This window comes from Ruditapes philippinarum, unplaced genomic scaffold (genome assembly GCF_026571515.1).
Source record: "Ruditapes philippinarum isolate M1 unplaced genomic scaffold, ASM2657151v2 ctg856_1_1_1_1, whole genome shotgun sequence".
Classification (NCBI taxonomy): Eukaryota; Metazoa; Mollusca; class Bivalvia; order Venerida; family Veneridae; genus Ruditapes; species Ruditapes philippinarum.
The window spans coordinates 83,101-98,771 of NW_026862309.1; the positions used below are offsets into that span (position 1 = coordinate 83,101).

Sequence of the window (15,671 nt, forward strand, 5' to 3'; positions counted from 1 at the left end):
CTCTAAGAAAAGAACAGCAAATGGAAATCCTACCAACAGTTTGACACTAAAATCCAGACAAGTTTTCTTTCTATTTTTAGCTGCAGGGCAATTTTGAGCAGCACAGAGCAATGTGGCAGCAAAATGCTCAACTAGACTTGGATACTGATCAATCCCATAAAGTTAGGTCAAAATCCAGCCAGCAGTTTGATCTGTGAAAGCTGGACATTGTTAATGAAGAATGAGATGGACAGATGGAGACAGGTGGACAGATGGAAAAGGCAAACATGTCTTCCAAACATTTTTTTGGAGATATACTTACATCACAATATGATACAAATTTATAATCCAGTACATGAGCTACATGTGATAGGAATAAACAAATGTATGATGATTTTATTATGTCATGCATATTTCATTTTATACTCAAGTAGTTCATAAATCATTACTTATTCATATTCTTATACTTATTATTATTTTTGTTGTTGTTGTTTTTTAATCTGATCTAATAATCTGATGGTTATATTTCGTATGTGAAAGGTCATCATAAAGAAACAAACTGACATATTTCAACATTAATTGTTGGCATGCAAGTATCATGTATAGCATATAGCATCCTTATGTGAGGGTGTGATATAATAATACAATCTTTACCTCATTGTGAGGGTGATACAAAACAATACTGTTTTTACCTCTTTGTTTTTCTTCAGGTATTTCTGACTTAATCTAACCCTTTTCTTCCATTTACAAGACTGGCCACACAATAATAGGAATACAGGTTAACATAAAACATAGGAAAAACTTACATTTTCAGTATACTACTTACATTTACAACATAATCAATGGATATTTCAGGAATATAAATATTTTAATCTATTGTATTGATGACCTATCATTAATACTTTTTTTTTTCAATTTCAACTCTATTATTTCAACTTTTCGAGCAGAAGCATTTAATTTTTTTTATAAGAATATATTAAATATTTATATGAGTCATTGCAGTAAAGTATGCAAAAAAACTTTTCAAAATGATGCAATTTCTTGCATTACAATATTGTCATAAAATATATAATAATTGGGTACTGTTATCTTATATACCAAGAGAAAAACATTTTTAACTTGTACCATCCATCAGAGAAAAGATAAAATACATACTATACCAGTTTGCTTTAAGAATTTTTAAATCAACAGAAGTCAATCAAACATCAATTACCTCTAGTTCATCCCTCAATTGTTGAGCCAATTGTTCCTCAATTCCATCTTTCTCACTGTCAAATCTTTGTGCCAGTATCTCCCTCTCCTCATCTAGTTTATCCTGTAATCTACCTAACTCCTGTCTCATACCCTCAATCTGTCCCTCATATCTCTCCACTAACTCTGTCCTCTCTTTCTCAAATAAATGACCTGTAATAGTAATGAGATTTTACACACACCTTCTCAATACATGTTCTATTTTGTCTCTTAATATAGCTATATAAAATAGAGTTATGCCCTTTTGCATTAGAACCATATATCTAAGATTGCAGATCACAACTTTGTCAGTCATACTAAAGTTTTTGTTTATATCAATGATATATCTGAAATTAAGGTCAAACAATAGTGAAATGCTAGAAAATGTAAATTATTTAAGTTTACTTTCACAATAAAGCTTTCATATCCTATCTCTTTTAACAATGTACAGCAGATATTGATATGTTCTTCAACATAATACCATTTTCATTGTCATCAAAGCCAATTAGTGCAAATACACTCAAATGTCAACAGTAATTACTAGTCAATCAGTTATTAATTAAAAACAATTACTCAGTTCAGATTTCTTGGTATCAAAATTTGCTTCCATTTCTTTTTTAAGGTTTTCATCTAATTTCTTCTTCTCCTCAGCAAGTTTAGCTTTGGTTGCATCATCCAACAGTCTATAAAAGTCGTCCTTCAGTTTACCATAAAGTGAATCTACACCCTGCAACAAAGCACCATTATAAAGAACAAACACTTTCAAAAAATAAAAACAGACTCCTTTCACAATGAAAACTATCCAAAAACTAGAAATGTGTCATCATGCCACGGATGCCCCCGCATGCAGCCAAAATTTCAGATGGTGCATTAATTATTTTTTTCATTTTAAGTTCAAAGCCCTTAAAACTTTAAAATGTTAACACAAACCATTTTCATACATTGTTCAAGACACTGAAATTATTCAGTCTTAACCTTTTAAAAATAACATATTTCATATTTGTAGCCAAAATAATGGCTAAAAGTATGAGTGCTGAAACTGAAAGTACAAAATTTTTCCAACATTCAGGAAAGATAAGTTTGTCTAAAATCATTGAACCACAACCAAATTCATACTTAAACTGCTTATTCCTAAGATGTATCTATAATTATTTTCAAAGTGAAAGGGACATAACTCTGCCAAAAAAAATCATCAAACCATGACCAAATTTCAACTTGACCTGCCCATTCCTTTGACATATCCATATGTCAAATTTAAGTTGAATATGTAACACTGTTGGGTAGATAATGGACCAGAAACTGTAAATTTTCATATTATTTTCAAAGTGAAAGGGGCATAAACTCTGCCCAAAAATCATTGAACCATGGACCAAATTCCAACTTGGCCTGGCATTCCAAAAACATATCCATATGTCAAATTTGAGTTGAATGTGTTGTACTGTTGGGGAGATAATAAACGGAAACTGAAAATTTCATATTACTTTCAAAGTGAAAGGGGCATAACTCTGCCAAAAATCATTGAACCATGACCAAATTTGAACTTGACCTGGGCATTCCTTTGACGTATCCATATGTCAAGTTTGAGTTGAATGTGTTGTACCGTTGGGGAGATAATGAACGGAAACTGAAAATTTCACATTATTTTCAAAGTAAAAGGGGCATAACTCTGCCAAAAATCATCGAACCATGACCAAATTCGAACTTGGCCTGTATTTTCTAATGACATATCCATATGTCAAGTTTGAGTTGAATGTGTTGTACCGTTGGGGAGATAATAAACGGAAACTGAAAATTTCATATGATTTTCAAAGTAAAAGGGGCATAACTCTGCCAAAAATCATCGAACCATGACCAAATTCGAACTTGACCTGTATTTTGTCATGACATATCCATATTTTAAATTTGAGTTGAATGTGTTGTACGGTTGCGGAGATAATGAACGGAAACTGAAAATTTCATATTATTTTCAAAGTAAAAGGGGCATAACTCTGCTAAAAATCGTTGAACCATGACCAAATTCGAATTTGACCTGTATTTTCTCATGACATATCCATATGTCAAATTTGAGTTGAATGTGTTGTACCGTTGGGGAGATAATGAACGGAAACTGAAAATTTCACATTATTTTCAAAGTAAAAGGGGCATAACTCTGCCAAAAATCATCGAACCATGACCAAATTCGAACTTGGCCTGTATTTTCTCATGACATATCCATATGTCAAGTTTGAGTTGAATGTGTTGTACCGTTGGGGAGATAATAAACGGAAACTGAAAATTTCATATTATTTTCAAAGTAAAAGGGGCATAACTCTGCCAAAAATCATCGAACCATGACCAAATTCAAACTTGACCTGTATTTACTCATGACATATCCATATGTTAAATTTGAGTTGAATATGTGCAACCGTTACTAAGATAATGCACGGAAACTGATGATGACGGAATGACAGAATGACGGAATGACGGAAGGACGGAATGACGGAATGACGGAAGGACGGAAGGACGGAACAGGGTAACACTATATGCCCCAGCCATTACATGGCGGGGGCATAAAAAAGGGAGAAACGGCAATTTAAGAACTGTATGGTTACAATAAATATTGGCAATTTATGATCTGTATTGTTACAATTAATATTATCTATTGACCTAACAGCAGTAAGCTTAATTGATTTTTGCTTCTATCAAGTAATTATGTAGTTAAGTAAATATTGCCTGATTATTTTACCTCCTTCAGCAGATTATCCTGTGCTTTCTCTGACTCGATTAGTTTCTGTTCCATCTCTCTGATCTTTTCTTCATAGAGCTCTAAAATCTCTTGTTTTTCTTGTCTAAATGAGAGCTCAAGCTCATCTCTCTGTTGTTTTAGCTCTAATTCTAACTCTGCTTTCTGTCTCTGTAGCTCTCTGATATCCTGAGACTGCCTGTCTATTTCATTGGTCAGATCCATTTTCTCCTTTCTAAATGATAGTTCTGTGTCATTGTAACCTTTCTTATAATGTAATTCTATTTCATGTTTCTGTCGTTCAACATCCTCAAGCTTTTGCATATGTCTAGTTAACATTCCTTCCATTTCTGCTTTTTGTCTTTTCAATTCTGTATCACTTTCTTCCTTCTGTTGGGCAAGTGTTTGTTCAAGCTGTGTGTTAAACTCCTTTAGTTTGGTGAGTTTATGTTGAAGATTTTTCGTTTGTTCCTCAGTGTTTTCTTCAAGTTTTATTTTTTCTTCTTTCTCTTTGCTAAGTTTCAGTTCAAGTGCTGACTTCTGTTCATCAAGTGTTTGTTTCAGGTTTTCACACTGCTCATTTTGTGCTACAAGTTTCTGTTCCAGCAATGTGTTTTGTTCCTTAAGCTTTGACAGTTTTACTTTCAGCTGAGTATTTTCTTCCTCAAGAGTTTCTTCCAGCTGTGTATCATGTGCTTTCTGTTTGGCTAGTTTCTTTTGAGACTGAGTGCTTTGATCCTCAAGGTTCTGTTCTAATTCGTGAATCAAATCCTTTTGTTTGGCAAGTTTTTGTGTTAGCTGAGTATTCAGCTCTTTTTGTTCAGAGAGTTTTTGCTGTAGTTGTGTGTTTTGTTCCTCCAGATCATTTACAATAGGTTGTGCTTCAGCTAAAGCCTCCTCCACCTGGAATCTTTCCTGCTCACAAACCGACCTCACTTCCTCTATACGACTCTCTAATTCTTCCTGATGCTCTGATTCCAATCTATCAAAAGAAATTATTTGAAAAACTATCCCTAACTTCTTTGAAAGAAATAACATTATGTATCTTTGACTCTAGTTTCATTTTATTTCATTGTGTTTCTTGCTATTTTCTTTTTAAGACTTTTTTATATACATCAACTTTAATGTTATTTGCCAAATAGTGAATAATTTGGGATTAACCTGTCCTAAAAAAGTATGTTTAAATATCACTGAAATTTTCGTATGCATTTTGCATATTGATATTTATACCAAAGTTTGTCAAATTTAAAGAACCTTATGGATAAAAAGTGTCACATTTTCCTTGGTAAAGCATCATTACCTTAACTTTATATGTGTTGATTCTGAAATGTGAAAATGGTTGCTGACTGCTTAATATATAAAGGTCCTATTCATTATTTTAACATTCAATGCTTTGTATTCAAGTCTTGCTTCTTTTCATCATTGGAAAAACATGAATGTTAAAGGACTTTACAAAACATTTTTATGCTATCATTAGTTATTATGGTATATTTATTTAGTTAAAAATTACAATAATAAATACTACTGAATTCCTACTTTTCTCTTAGTCTATCTGTCTCTTCTATGAACTTTTGTTGTAAGTGGTTCTTCTCAGATTCATGTTTCAGTATGAGGTCTTCCTTCTCATGGGCAAAGTTGGTCTGCAATTCCCTTGCTAGTTCTGATAATGCCTGTTGTTGTAATCTCTCAAAATCATCTGATATCTTTACCTGAAAACACCAAAATAACAACAGCATTTACATACAATCTTAATACTCCTTAAAAGCTAATTTCTATCATAGCTTGTCCACATCGGGTATACATTTTGCAGATCAACTATATTAAGTCCTACACTTTTTAGTGAAATATCTTGTGTCTAAATGCATGCAAACCTACTTAGCTTAAAATATTCATTATAGTTACTAGTAAATAGTGGAGAATGTTTGAAATTTATTTGAAGCAATTTTGAATCTACTAGTTGAAACTTATCAGTACTAATGTTATATGTAAAAACATGGCCGAGACACCAGTGAAGTTGTAACCCATAAGTTCTAGATTGAGACAGACACTATATCCACTTGACTACAACTGTCATTCAAAATAAAACACTTGATCCTCATACATTCTATTGTTAAATCAAGAAATACAGTTACACACATAGTTCTATATTAATCTACATTAACAGAAAATATATATCTGAGATTCAAGACATTCAGCTTTAGTCATACCTTTTCTCTCTCTATATGGTTGAGCAGATCACCTTTTTCCTGATCCTGTCTTTCTTCAATGTCTGTTATTTCTAGTCTATGGGCTTGTTCTATTTCCCGTCTCTCTATATCAAAATGATCCTTGAGTTCTTGTAGTTCTTTCCTTAACTCTTCTATAACCTCCTTATCTCCAGTACTACCAACACCTGATAATATAACAATCAAACTCTATATTATCCTCACAAAGTGGTTGATTTAACTGCCAGTAACAACTACCAGCAAGGATTTTATAAAAAAGCGGCCATTTTTGCAAAGATATAGAAGCATCAAACTGATATACTAAAAATGATAGATATACACTGTAATTATAATATATAATGCTGAAAAAAAATAAAGTATTTAAATTCAGACTTTGAAACTGCTTTTTCAATCAATGAAAATAAGCATTGTCTTGATTTCTCTACATTTTCTTTTAAAGTGATATTGAAAAAATGTTCTTAAATACCATCATAGATTAAAGTAATATTAAATAAACAAGAGGGCCATTATGGCCCTGAGGTCGCTCACCTGTATTAAGGCCCCCGGAGCGGGGCTAGTTTAAACCCCAGGGCTCATATTTGAACAAACTTAGAAGACACTCATTAGGAGATGTTTCAAGATGTTAAGTTTTTACTACACACATATAATGAAAAAAAATGACCTCCCCCCCCCCCCTTTTGCAGGGCCAATTTTAACCCAAGGGCTTTTATTTGAACAAACTTGGTAGACACCCACAAAAAGATGTTTCCTGCAATCTAACCTCTAGCTCATTGGGTTTTTTAAAAGAAGATTTTTTAAGTTTTTACTATACACATATAGTTAAAAACAATGACACCTCTGGGGCGGGGCCAGTTTAAGCCCCAGGGCTGTTATTTGAACAAACTTTGTAGACACTTACTAGAAGATGTTTCATGCTTAATATCTAAACTCTAGCTATTTGGGTTTTTTCAAAGAAGATTTTTAAGTGTTTGCCATACACATATAAGGAAAATCAATGACCCCCAGGGAGGGGCCAATTTTGACCCAAGGGCTTTTATTTGAACAAACTTTGTAGACACTCACTAGAAGATGTTTCATGCTTAATATCTAAACTCTAGCTATTTGGGTTTTTTCAAAGAAGATTTTTAAGTGTTTGCCATACACATATAAGGAAAATCAATGACCCCGGGGTCGGGTCAATTTTGACCGCAGGGCTTTTACTTGAACAAACTTTGTAGACACCCATTAGCACATGTTTCATGCTAAATATCTTAGCTCTAGCTCTTTGGTTCTTTAAAAGAAGATTTTTTAAGTTTTTACTTTATGCATATTGGGAAAATCAATGACCCCCTGGGGCGGGGCCAATTTTGACCCAAGGGCTTTTATTTGAACAAACTTGGTAGACACTTATTAGAAGATGTTTCATGCTAAATATCTTAGCTCTAGCTCTATGGGTTCTTTAAAAGAAGATTTTTTAAGTTTTTACTATATGCATATAGGAAAAATCAATGACCCCCTGGGGCGGGGCCAATTTTGATCCCAGGGCTTTTATTTGAACAAACTTTGTAGACATCCATTAGAACATGTTTCATGCTAAATATCTTAGACCTAGCTCTTTGGGTTCTTTAAAAGAAGGTTTTTTAAGTTTTTACTATATGCATAAAGGGAAAATCAATGACCCCCTGGGGCGGGGCCAATTTTGACCCCAGGGCTTTTATTTGAACAAACTTGGTAGACACTTATTAGAAGATGTTTCATGCTAAATATCTTAGCTCTAGCTCTATGGGTTCTTTAAAAGAAGATTTTTTAAGTTTTTACTATATATGCATATAGGGAAATCAATGACCCCTGGGGCGGGCCAATTTTGACCCCAGGGCTTTAATTTGAACAAACTTGGTAGACACTTATTAGAAGATGTTTCATGCTAGATATCTTAGCTTTAGCTCTATGGGTTCTTTAAAAGAAGATTTTTTAAGTTTTTACTATATGCATATAGGGAAAATCAATGACCCCCTGGGGCGGGGCCAATTTTGACCCCAGGGCTTTTATTTGAACAAACTTGGTAGACACTTACTAGATGATGTTTCATGCTAAATATCTTAGCTCTAGCTCCATGGGTTCTTTAAAAGAAGAATTTTTTTAAGTTTTTACTATATGTATATAGGGAAAATCAATGACCCCCTGGGGCGGGGCCAATTTTGACCCTAGGACTTTTATTTGAACAAACTTGGTAGACACTTACTAGAAGATGTTTCATGCCAAATATCTAAGTTCTAGCTCTTTGGGTTTTTTAAAAGAAGATATTTAAAGTTTTTTCTTTCGGTTACCATGGCAACCAGAGTTCTGCATGGAATTAAATTCTTTGAACAATTTTTAAAGGTGACCACCAAAGGAACATTCCTGTGAAGTTTGGATGAAATTGGCTAGTGGTTTATGAGGAGATGTCATTTAAAGTAAAAGTTTACGGATGCGGACGGACGACCGGACGCCGGACGGACGGCCGGACGCCGGACGAAAAACGATCACAAAAGCTCACCCTGTCACTTTGTGACAGGTGAGCTAATAAGAAAACACCCCTACTTTATTTGTCAAGCTTAAGCTAACAAACAAATCATTTGTTCTTTCAACATTCAAAAATCATAAAATATTTGAGTTGAAAAATAAAGTATTTAAAAAAATGCTAGCTATCATAACAAGAGGGCCATGATGGCCCTGAGGTCGCTCACCTGTATATAGGCCCCCCCCCCCCCAACGTTGCAGAGCCAATTTAACCCAGAGCTTTTATTTGCACAAACTTGGTAGACACCCATAAGAAGATGTTTCATGCTAAACATTTAAGCTCTAGCTCATTGGGCTTTTTAAAAGAAGATTTTTTTAAAGTTTTTACTATACACATATAGTTAAAAAACAATGACACCCCTGGGGCAGGGCCAGTTTTGACCCCAGGGCTTTTATTTGAACAAACTTTGTAGACACTTACTAGAAGATGTTTCATGCTTAATATCTAAACTCTAGCTATTTGGGTTTTTTCAAAGAAGATTTAAAGTTTTTTGCTAAACACATATAAAGAAAATCAATGACCCCCGGGCGGGGCCAATTTTGACCCCTGGGCTTGTATTTGAACAAACTTGGTAGACACCTATTAGAACATGTTTGATGCTCAATATCTTAGCCATAGCTCTTTGAGTTCTTTAAAAAGAAGATTTTTTAAGTTTTTACTATATGCATATAGGGAAAATCAATGACCCCCCGGGGCGGGGCCAATTTTCACCCAGGGCTTTTATTTGAACAAACCTGGTAGACACCCATTAGAACATGTTTCATGCTAAATATCTTAGCTCTAGCTCTTTGGGTTCTTTAAAAGAAGATTTTTTAAGTTTTTACTATATGCATATAGGGAAAATCAATGACCCCCGGGGCGGGCCAATTTGACCCCAGGGCTTTTTATTTGAACATACTTGGTAGACACACACTAGAAGATGTTTCATGCCAAATATCTAAGCTCTAGCTCTTTGAGTTCTTTAAAAGAAGATTTTTAAGTTTTTACTATATGCATATAGGGAAAATCAATGACCCCCGGGGCAGGGCCAATTTTCACCCTAGGCTTTTTATTTGAACAAACTTGGTAGACACCCATTAGAACATGTTTCATGCTAAATATCTTAGCTCTAGCTCTTTGGGTTCTTTAAAAGAAGATTTTTTAAGTTTTTTACTATATGCATATAGGGAAAATCAATGACCCCTGGGGCGGGGCCAATTTTGACCCCAGGGCTTTTTATTTGAACAAACTTGGTAGACACTCACTAGAAGATGTTTCATGCTAAATATCTAAGCTCTAGCTCTTTGAGTTCTTTAAAAGAAGATTTTTTAAGTTTTTACTATATGCATATAGGGAAAATCAATGACCCCGGGGCGGGGCCAATTTTCACCCAGGGCTTTTATTTGAACAAACTTGGTAGACAACACCCATTAGAACATGTTTCATGCTAAATATCTTAGCTCTAGCTCTTTGGGTTCTTTAAAAGAAGATTTTTTTAAGTTTTTACTATATGCATATAGGGAAAATCAATGACCCCCCGGGGCGGGGCCAATTTTGACCCCAGGGCTTTTATTTGAACAAACTTGGTAGACACTCACTAGAAGATGTTTCATGCTAAATATCTAAGCTCTAGCTCTTATGGTTTTTTAAAAGAAGATATTTAAAGTTTTTTCTTTCGGTTGCCATGGCAACCAGAGTTTTGCATGGAATTAAATTCTTTGAACAATTTTTAAAGGTGACCACCAAAGGAACATTCCTGTGAAGTTTGGATGAAATTGGCTTAGTGGTTTATGAGGAGATGTCATTTAAAGTAAAAGTTTACGGACGGACGGACGGACGACGGACGGACGCCGGACGAAAAGCGATCACAAAAGCTCACCCTGTCACTTTGTGACAGGTGAGCTAAAAATATAATTGAAATAACTATTTCACATTAATTATATATATATTTCCGAACTAAATCATTTGGATTTGAATATTATGTAATCCAATATAACAGAGATTTCAGCATGTATGACACAGCTACAAACAAGATGCAACAGAGGAACTAATGTTTTGGGTCTGTAAATTAACCTGTACTACACTAAGTATCTTACAAGAACTTGTCTGGACAAAAGCTTTAATTACTTTAAGGAAATTTCAAACTATTCACTGAATGAACAGTCATCAGTGCAGACCACAATCAGGTGTCACAGACGATCTGGGTCTGCACCGGTAGGATGATTAGAATCAGTTATTGGCAGCATGTTATTAAGGGACAATTATGATATCATATCATTCTTGTTATATGACTGTTTTTGATTGTGTAACATATGATAGGTTAAATAAACAAACAAGTAATAAGGTTATTTTTTTCTATACCTCTAATCTAAAACTTAAATTGAACAGTAAATCACATGTATACATTGTTTAAACAACAGGTATCATCAACTAAAGTGAATTATCCAGCTGTGTACTTCAAACCAACATTTTAATCATTTCTATAAGCTACAATAACATATTAAATACTAAACTAATTGCTAGATTAATTACTAGACTAATGCAAACATGTGTATGATACTGCATGTTATTTAAATATTCTCCCAGATAATAATTTCTATTGCATCATATTTCTTATCACTATATTATTGCAAAGATGGAAATGTCAGGAAAAAATACAAAGTGGTCTATTTATCAGTATTTGAAATATTTTTTAATTCATTACAGACAAACAGACAAACAATGTCAGTTTCATTAATTATAAAATACAGTTAAATTTTAGAATCTTAAATATTTCATTTTGAAGGTATAAGGAAAATATTAAAAGTATTAAAACCCAACACAATACATTTAATGAATTTGTGGCTGTTCTAACTAATACGAAGCATCTTACCATCATAAATAAACTCAAAATTTGATAATGTAGTTGGCATGATTTTACAGACTGTTTGACATATTTTGTTAGGATTTGTTAATATGTAAAAGTTAGGTTGCAAACTGAACTAAAGTTAGCACATTACTATAGTATCCTATACCTGTGGATGATTTTCTATGTGCAGCTTTGAATAATCTAATCCCTGAAACCAGTGTATAAACAAAACCATATAAAACAACACTAAACAATGCAACATAAATCTATACAGTAAACAAACAAAATATGAAAACATCTTTGAGCTTAATATAAAATGAATAAATAAATATAAATGTATAATCAATGCAGAGACTAATATGGGACATCGCTGTAACCTACCTTTGCCATAAGTTATTCCTAACTTAGCCAGATCCTTTTTAAGATTGTGAACTAAGCATGTACAGGACAGAGATGATAAAATCAATGCAAGAATTCCAATATAATCATGGTGACAGAGATAATGTTACATGTGACAAGAAATCAATGACTCAATTATCCCATATACTTAATATCAATTAATTGTCCAATATATATTAAACTGATGCTTATATTTTCAATATTGGTATCATTTTTTTATACAACAAATAAACATTATCATAAAGGCTTTTAATTGGCATAACAGTTTTTTGATGTAGAAACAAAAATCTCTTAACACTGTTTCATTTCTTCTATATAAGAATAGGTTTTATACATAAAGGAAATATAAATAAAATACATCCATCTTTTATAGTAAAATTCCTGGAATTTTTTAGAAATATTTCTGGCGAATTACATATCTAGCAGTGTAAAGGGTTAATGTACTTTTTCATAAAATAATTAATTTAATCTTGTTAATATATAGTGTGTAATTTTAACATGATATAAACTTACTTATATCATCATCATCGTGCTCAGTGGAAGGCAAGCCGCGACCTCTACTATGAGGTTCATCATCGGAAAACTCTGAAATTGAAAGCATATATAAAATATCACAATGTGTTGAACTATTCAGATGGTAATTAACAATGCAAAATAATATCCACTACCATATAGCACAGTCAGTAAACTGACCAGAAAATTGCAAGTTTTTACAAATTGTTGGCCAGTTATTCATTTGGTATGTAACTTACATGTACACAAGAAACAGCTTTAGATTTGTAAACAATGTATACATGTATATAACAATAAGGTGACCACTTTGTTACATGAATTTGAAAAGCATTATATACATGTTTTAACAAATTTATTGTTAAAATGTTCAGCAATATAACATGTCAATATTTTGTGAATGCATTCTAGGTCAAGCCAACCATTATATCATATACTAAACATATACTTTTCTACAATACAATTATCAGAGCATAGATGATCATGTTTAAGAATTTTACAATTTATTATCTCAAAGATTAACTATACATGAAATATGAATTTGTTTCAGGTATAATAGGACAATTGGATCAAAAAACCAACACAAATTTAAGTATCAAAAACATGTTTCGCTTTATTCAGCTTCCTCAGTTGATACATAAAGGAAAATAACATTACCAGCAGAAGAGGAGCATTGATTTCTGACGATAACCGGTTTGATATAATCAGACATGATAGATCCATGTTTCCTGATGGGTGTATGTGTATCAGAGGACATGTCACTAGGTTTACGTAATGGCGTTATCTGTTGTTTCATCTGCTCTATCTCTACTGTTAACTCATCATTATGATCCTTTAACTCCTGTAAGGTCAAATATATATACACTCTTATTACCTCATAACAGAATGTTGAATAATTCAAGACTCATGACAATCTTGTAATTTTGCTATTTTTTAAACAGTTTTATGTAGAAAATAATGGCTTTGGGGGTCAAGAATAATCCTGATAACTTTTACTAATGTAAGCTTATTAAAGTTGCCTGAGATGATCTTTTTATAATGCATTTATAAAAAGCTTAGACAAGATACGGATTCAGTATATTCCAAACACTTGAGTAATAATACATATGTTGTATAATCAAAACAATGTTGCATAATAAATGACCTAAATGAACTACTGTATCATCATTTCGTATGACACAAAGTTTGTTGAGCTGCTGTATGGCTGAGATCTTAAACTGATTCGGATGTGTGAAGAAACAATTTAATAAACTTTACAAATACTTTGATATTATCTCTTTTTATTTGTTGTTATTGGGTTTTTACATCGCACCATTAAAGTATAGTCATATGGGGACTTTCCAGCTTTACTGGTAGAGGCTCCTCCATGCAGTATTTTGGGCAGAAACAGGCACCTGAGTAGAGCCACCGACGCTAAGTCAGCCAGATGGATAGACCCCTCACAGGAAAGAATCCTAAGTCTCTGTCGGGATTTGAACCCACAGCGGTGAGGGCCAAGTGGTTGATATTATTTGACAAGATACAACAGACAATGAACATTTTTTTCTACTTCATACTCTTATTACATGTATAATTGAATAATTTACCTTATTTTCTTGCTCAATTCGCTGTAATTTTTCCTGAGTAAATTTTTGTTCTTCTGGACTAAGCAACCCTGTACCTTCATACTCAGCAAGCTTTTATGAAAAACAACAAAAGATCATTCTAAAAATTCATCTATTTAATACCTTATTCTCATTCAAACTTGGTTTAAGCACACTCAAATAAAAACGCAGCAAACTTAAATTCACAATTCATATGCTTTTAAGTTTCAGGCAATCTATTTAAAACAAGAACCAATTTTTTAATAGTGCTCAATATAATGTCAAGTTAAATCAAAATTTAATTTTTTATCTTACCTTTCTATGAATATCTTCAACATTTTCTAACTCCCTCTGTAACCTTTGACATTGTTTCTCTGATTCATCAAGTTGTCCTGTTACCTCTTCAAGTTCATGACCTTGTTTTTCTATCTCCTTAGAAACAGAATTAAAATAATCAAAAACCATGACAAATAACAGGTATAAAAAGATATCAGCAGTCCTGCAAAAAAACTGTAACTCAAATAACATAATTAACACAATGATGTTTCAATGATTTACTCAAAAGACAAAATGATGATTTCAAGAAAAACAAACATCTTGTCAGTGGGCGTAGCAAAGAAACTTGTTTGTACAAGCATCATTATCTTTAAGACTGCTATCTTATTTTAATGACTGACTGACCAGTGACCAATAAAACACTTCAATTAGTAATTACCTTCAAATTTACAACATGTCCTTGTATCTTCAAGGTCAAAGAGTAGAATTCAATTTCTCTTATAGAAAGAATATTTATTAACATTTTTATAAAATAGTGAGTAAATCCACAATTTAACAAAGCAACATTTCTGCATCCACATTTCCAACACTTGTAAGCATTATCTAACACCAGCTATTGTAGATTCCAATCATTTTTAAAAAAAAGTAATATTTTTCTACTTTACTGTTCAGTAATTCAAACAGTAATTCAAATAATATGTCAAAATGAAAGTATATCAAATATTGCAAAAAATATAAAAGGAAGTGCTGTCCTAGCAGCAAAGGTGTTTGCCATTACTCAAGATTCATTTGTATAAACTTAAGAACTTGTGTCATAATTTATTGCAAATAAAAAAGCTGAAACAAAACAATAGAAATGTGACTTGAGCCATGTCATGACAAAACCAACATAGTGGGTTTGCAACCAGCATGGATCAAGACCAGCCTGCGCATCCGCACAGTCTGATCAGAATCCATGCTGTTCGCTATCAGATTCTCTACTTGTAATACAGTTGGTAAGCGAACAGCATGGATCCTGATCAGACTGCACGGATGCGCTGGCTGGTCTGGATCCATGCTGGTCGCAAACCCATTATGTTGGTTTTGTCGTGACACGGCTCACTTACTTTTTGAGCTTGAACAAGATGTTCCCGTAGCTTTGCCTCCTCATTCCTCAACTCCTCCATTTCTGCATCAATATTAAGTTTATGACTGGCAGTGAATGTAGAATAATTCTCCCTTTCTTTATCTAACTCTCCTTGTAATTGTTTCACCTGCTCCTGGTACTTGCGCTCTATAGACCTGGTGAAAACATTTAATTAACACTAAATATTATCAAAAAATAAAATAACCACTTGACTCTGATGAAGACAACATAATTATAATTAATTCCAAAGTTAAT

General features: G+C 33.0%; 1 protein-coding gene across 1 annotated transcript in view; it reads right to left on the reverse strand.

Annotated features, from left to right (window-relative positions):
- The window catches only part of LOC132718604 (ninein-like protein), a 53,934-nt gene that overhangs the window by 10,338 nt on the left and 27,925 nt on the right, over positions 1-15,671 (reverse strand). The window contains exons 12-22 of the mRNA XM_060702318.1: positions 15,397-15,571; positions 14,330-14,446; positions 14,018-14,107; positions 13,089-13,272; positions 12,435-12,506; positions 11,904-11,954; positions 6,139-6,323; positions 5,468-5,640; positions 3,935-4,913; positions 1,783-1,936; positions 1,193-1,383 (exon numbers count right to left, since the gene is read on the reverse strand). Of these exons, the coding sequence (XP_060558301.1) occupies positions 1,193-1,383; positions 1,783-1,936; positions 3,935-4,913; positions 5,468-5,640; positions 6,139-6,323; positions 11,904-11,954; positions 12,435-12,506; positions 13,089-13,272; positions 14,018-14,107; positions 14,330-14,446; positions 15,397-15,571 (2,371 nt within the window). The remainder of the gene's footprint in view (positions 1-1,192; positions 1,384-1,782; positions 1,937-3,934; positions 4,914-5,467; positions 5,641-6,138; positions 6,324-11,903; positions 11,955-12,434; positions 12,507-13,088; positions 13,273-14,017; positions 14,108-14,329; positions 14,447-15,396; positions 15,572-15,671) is intronic.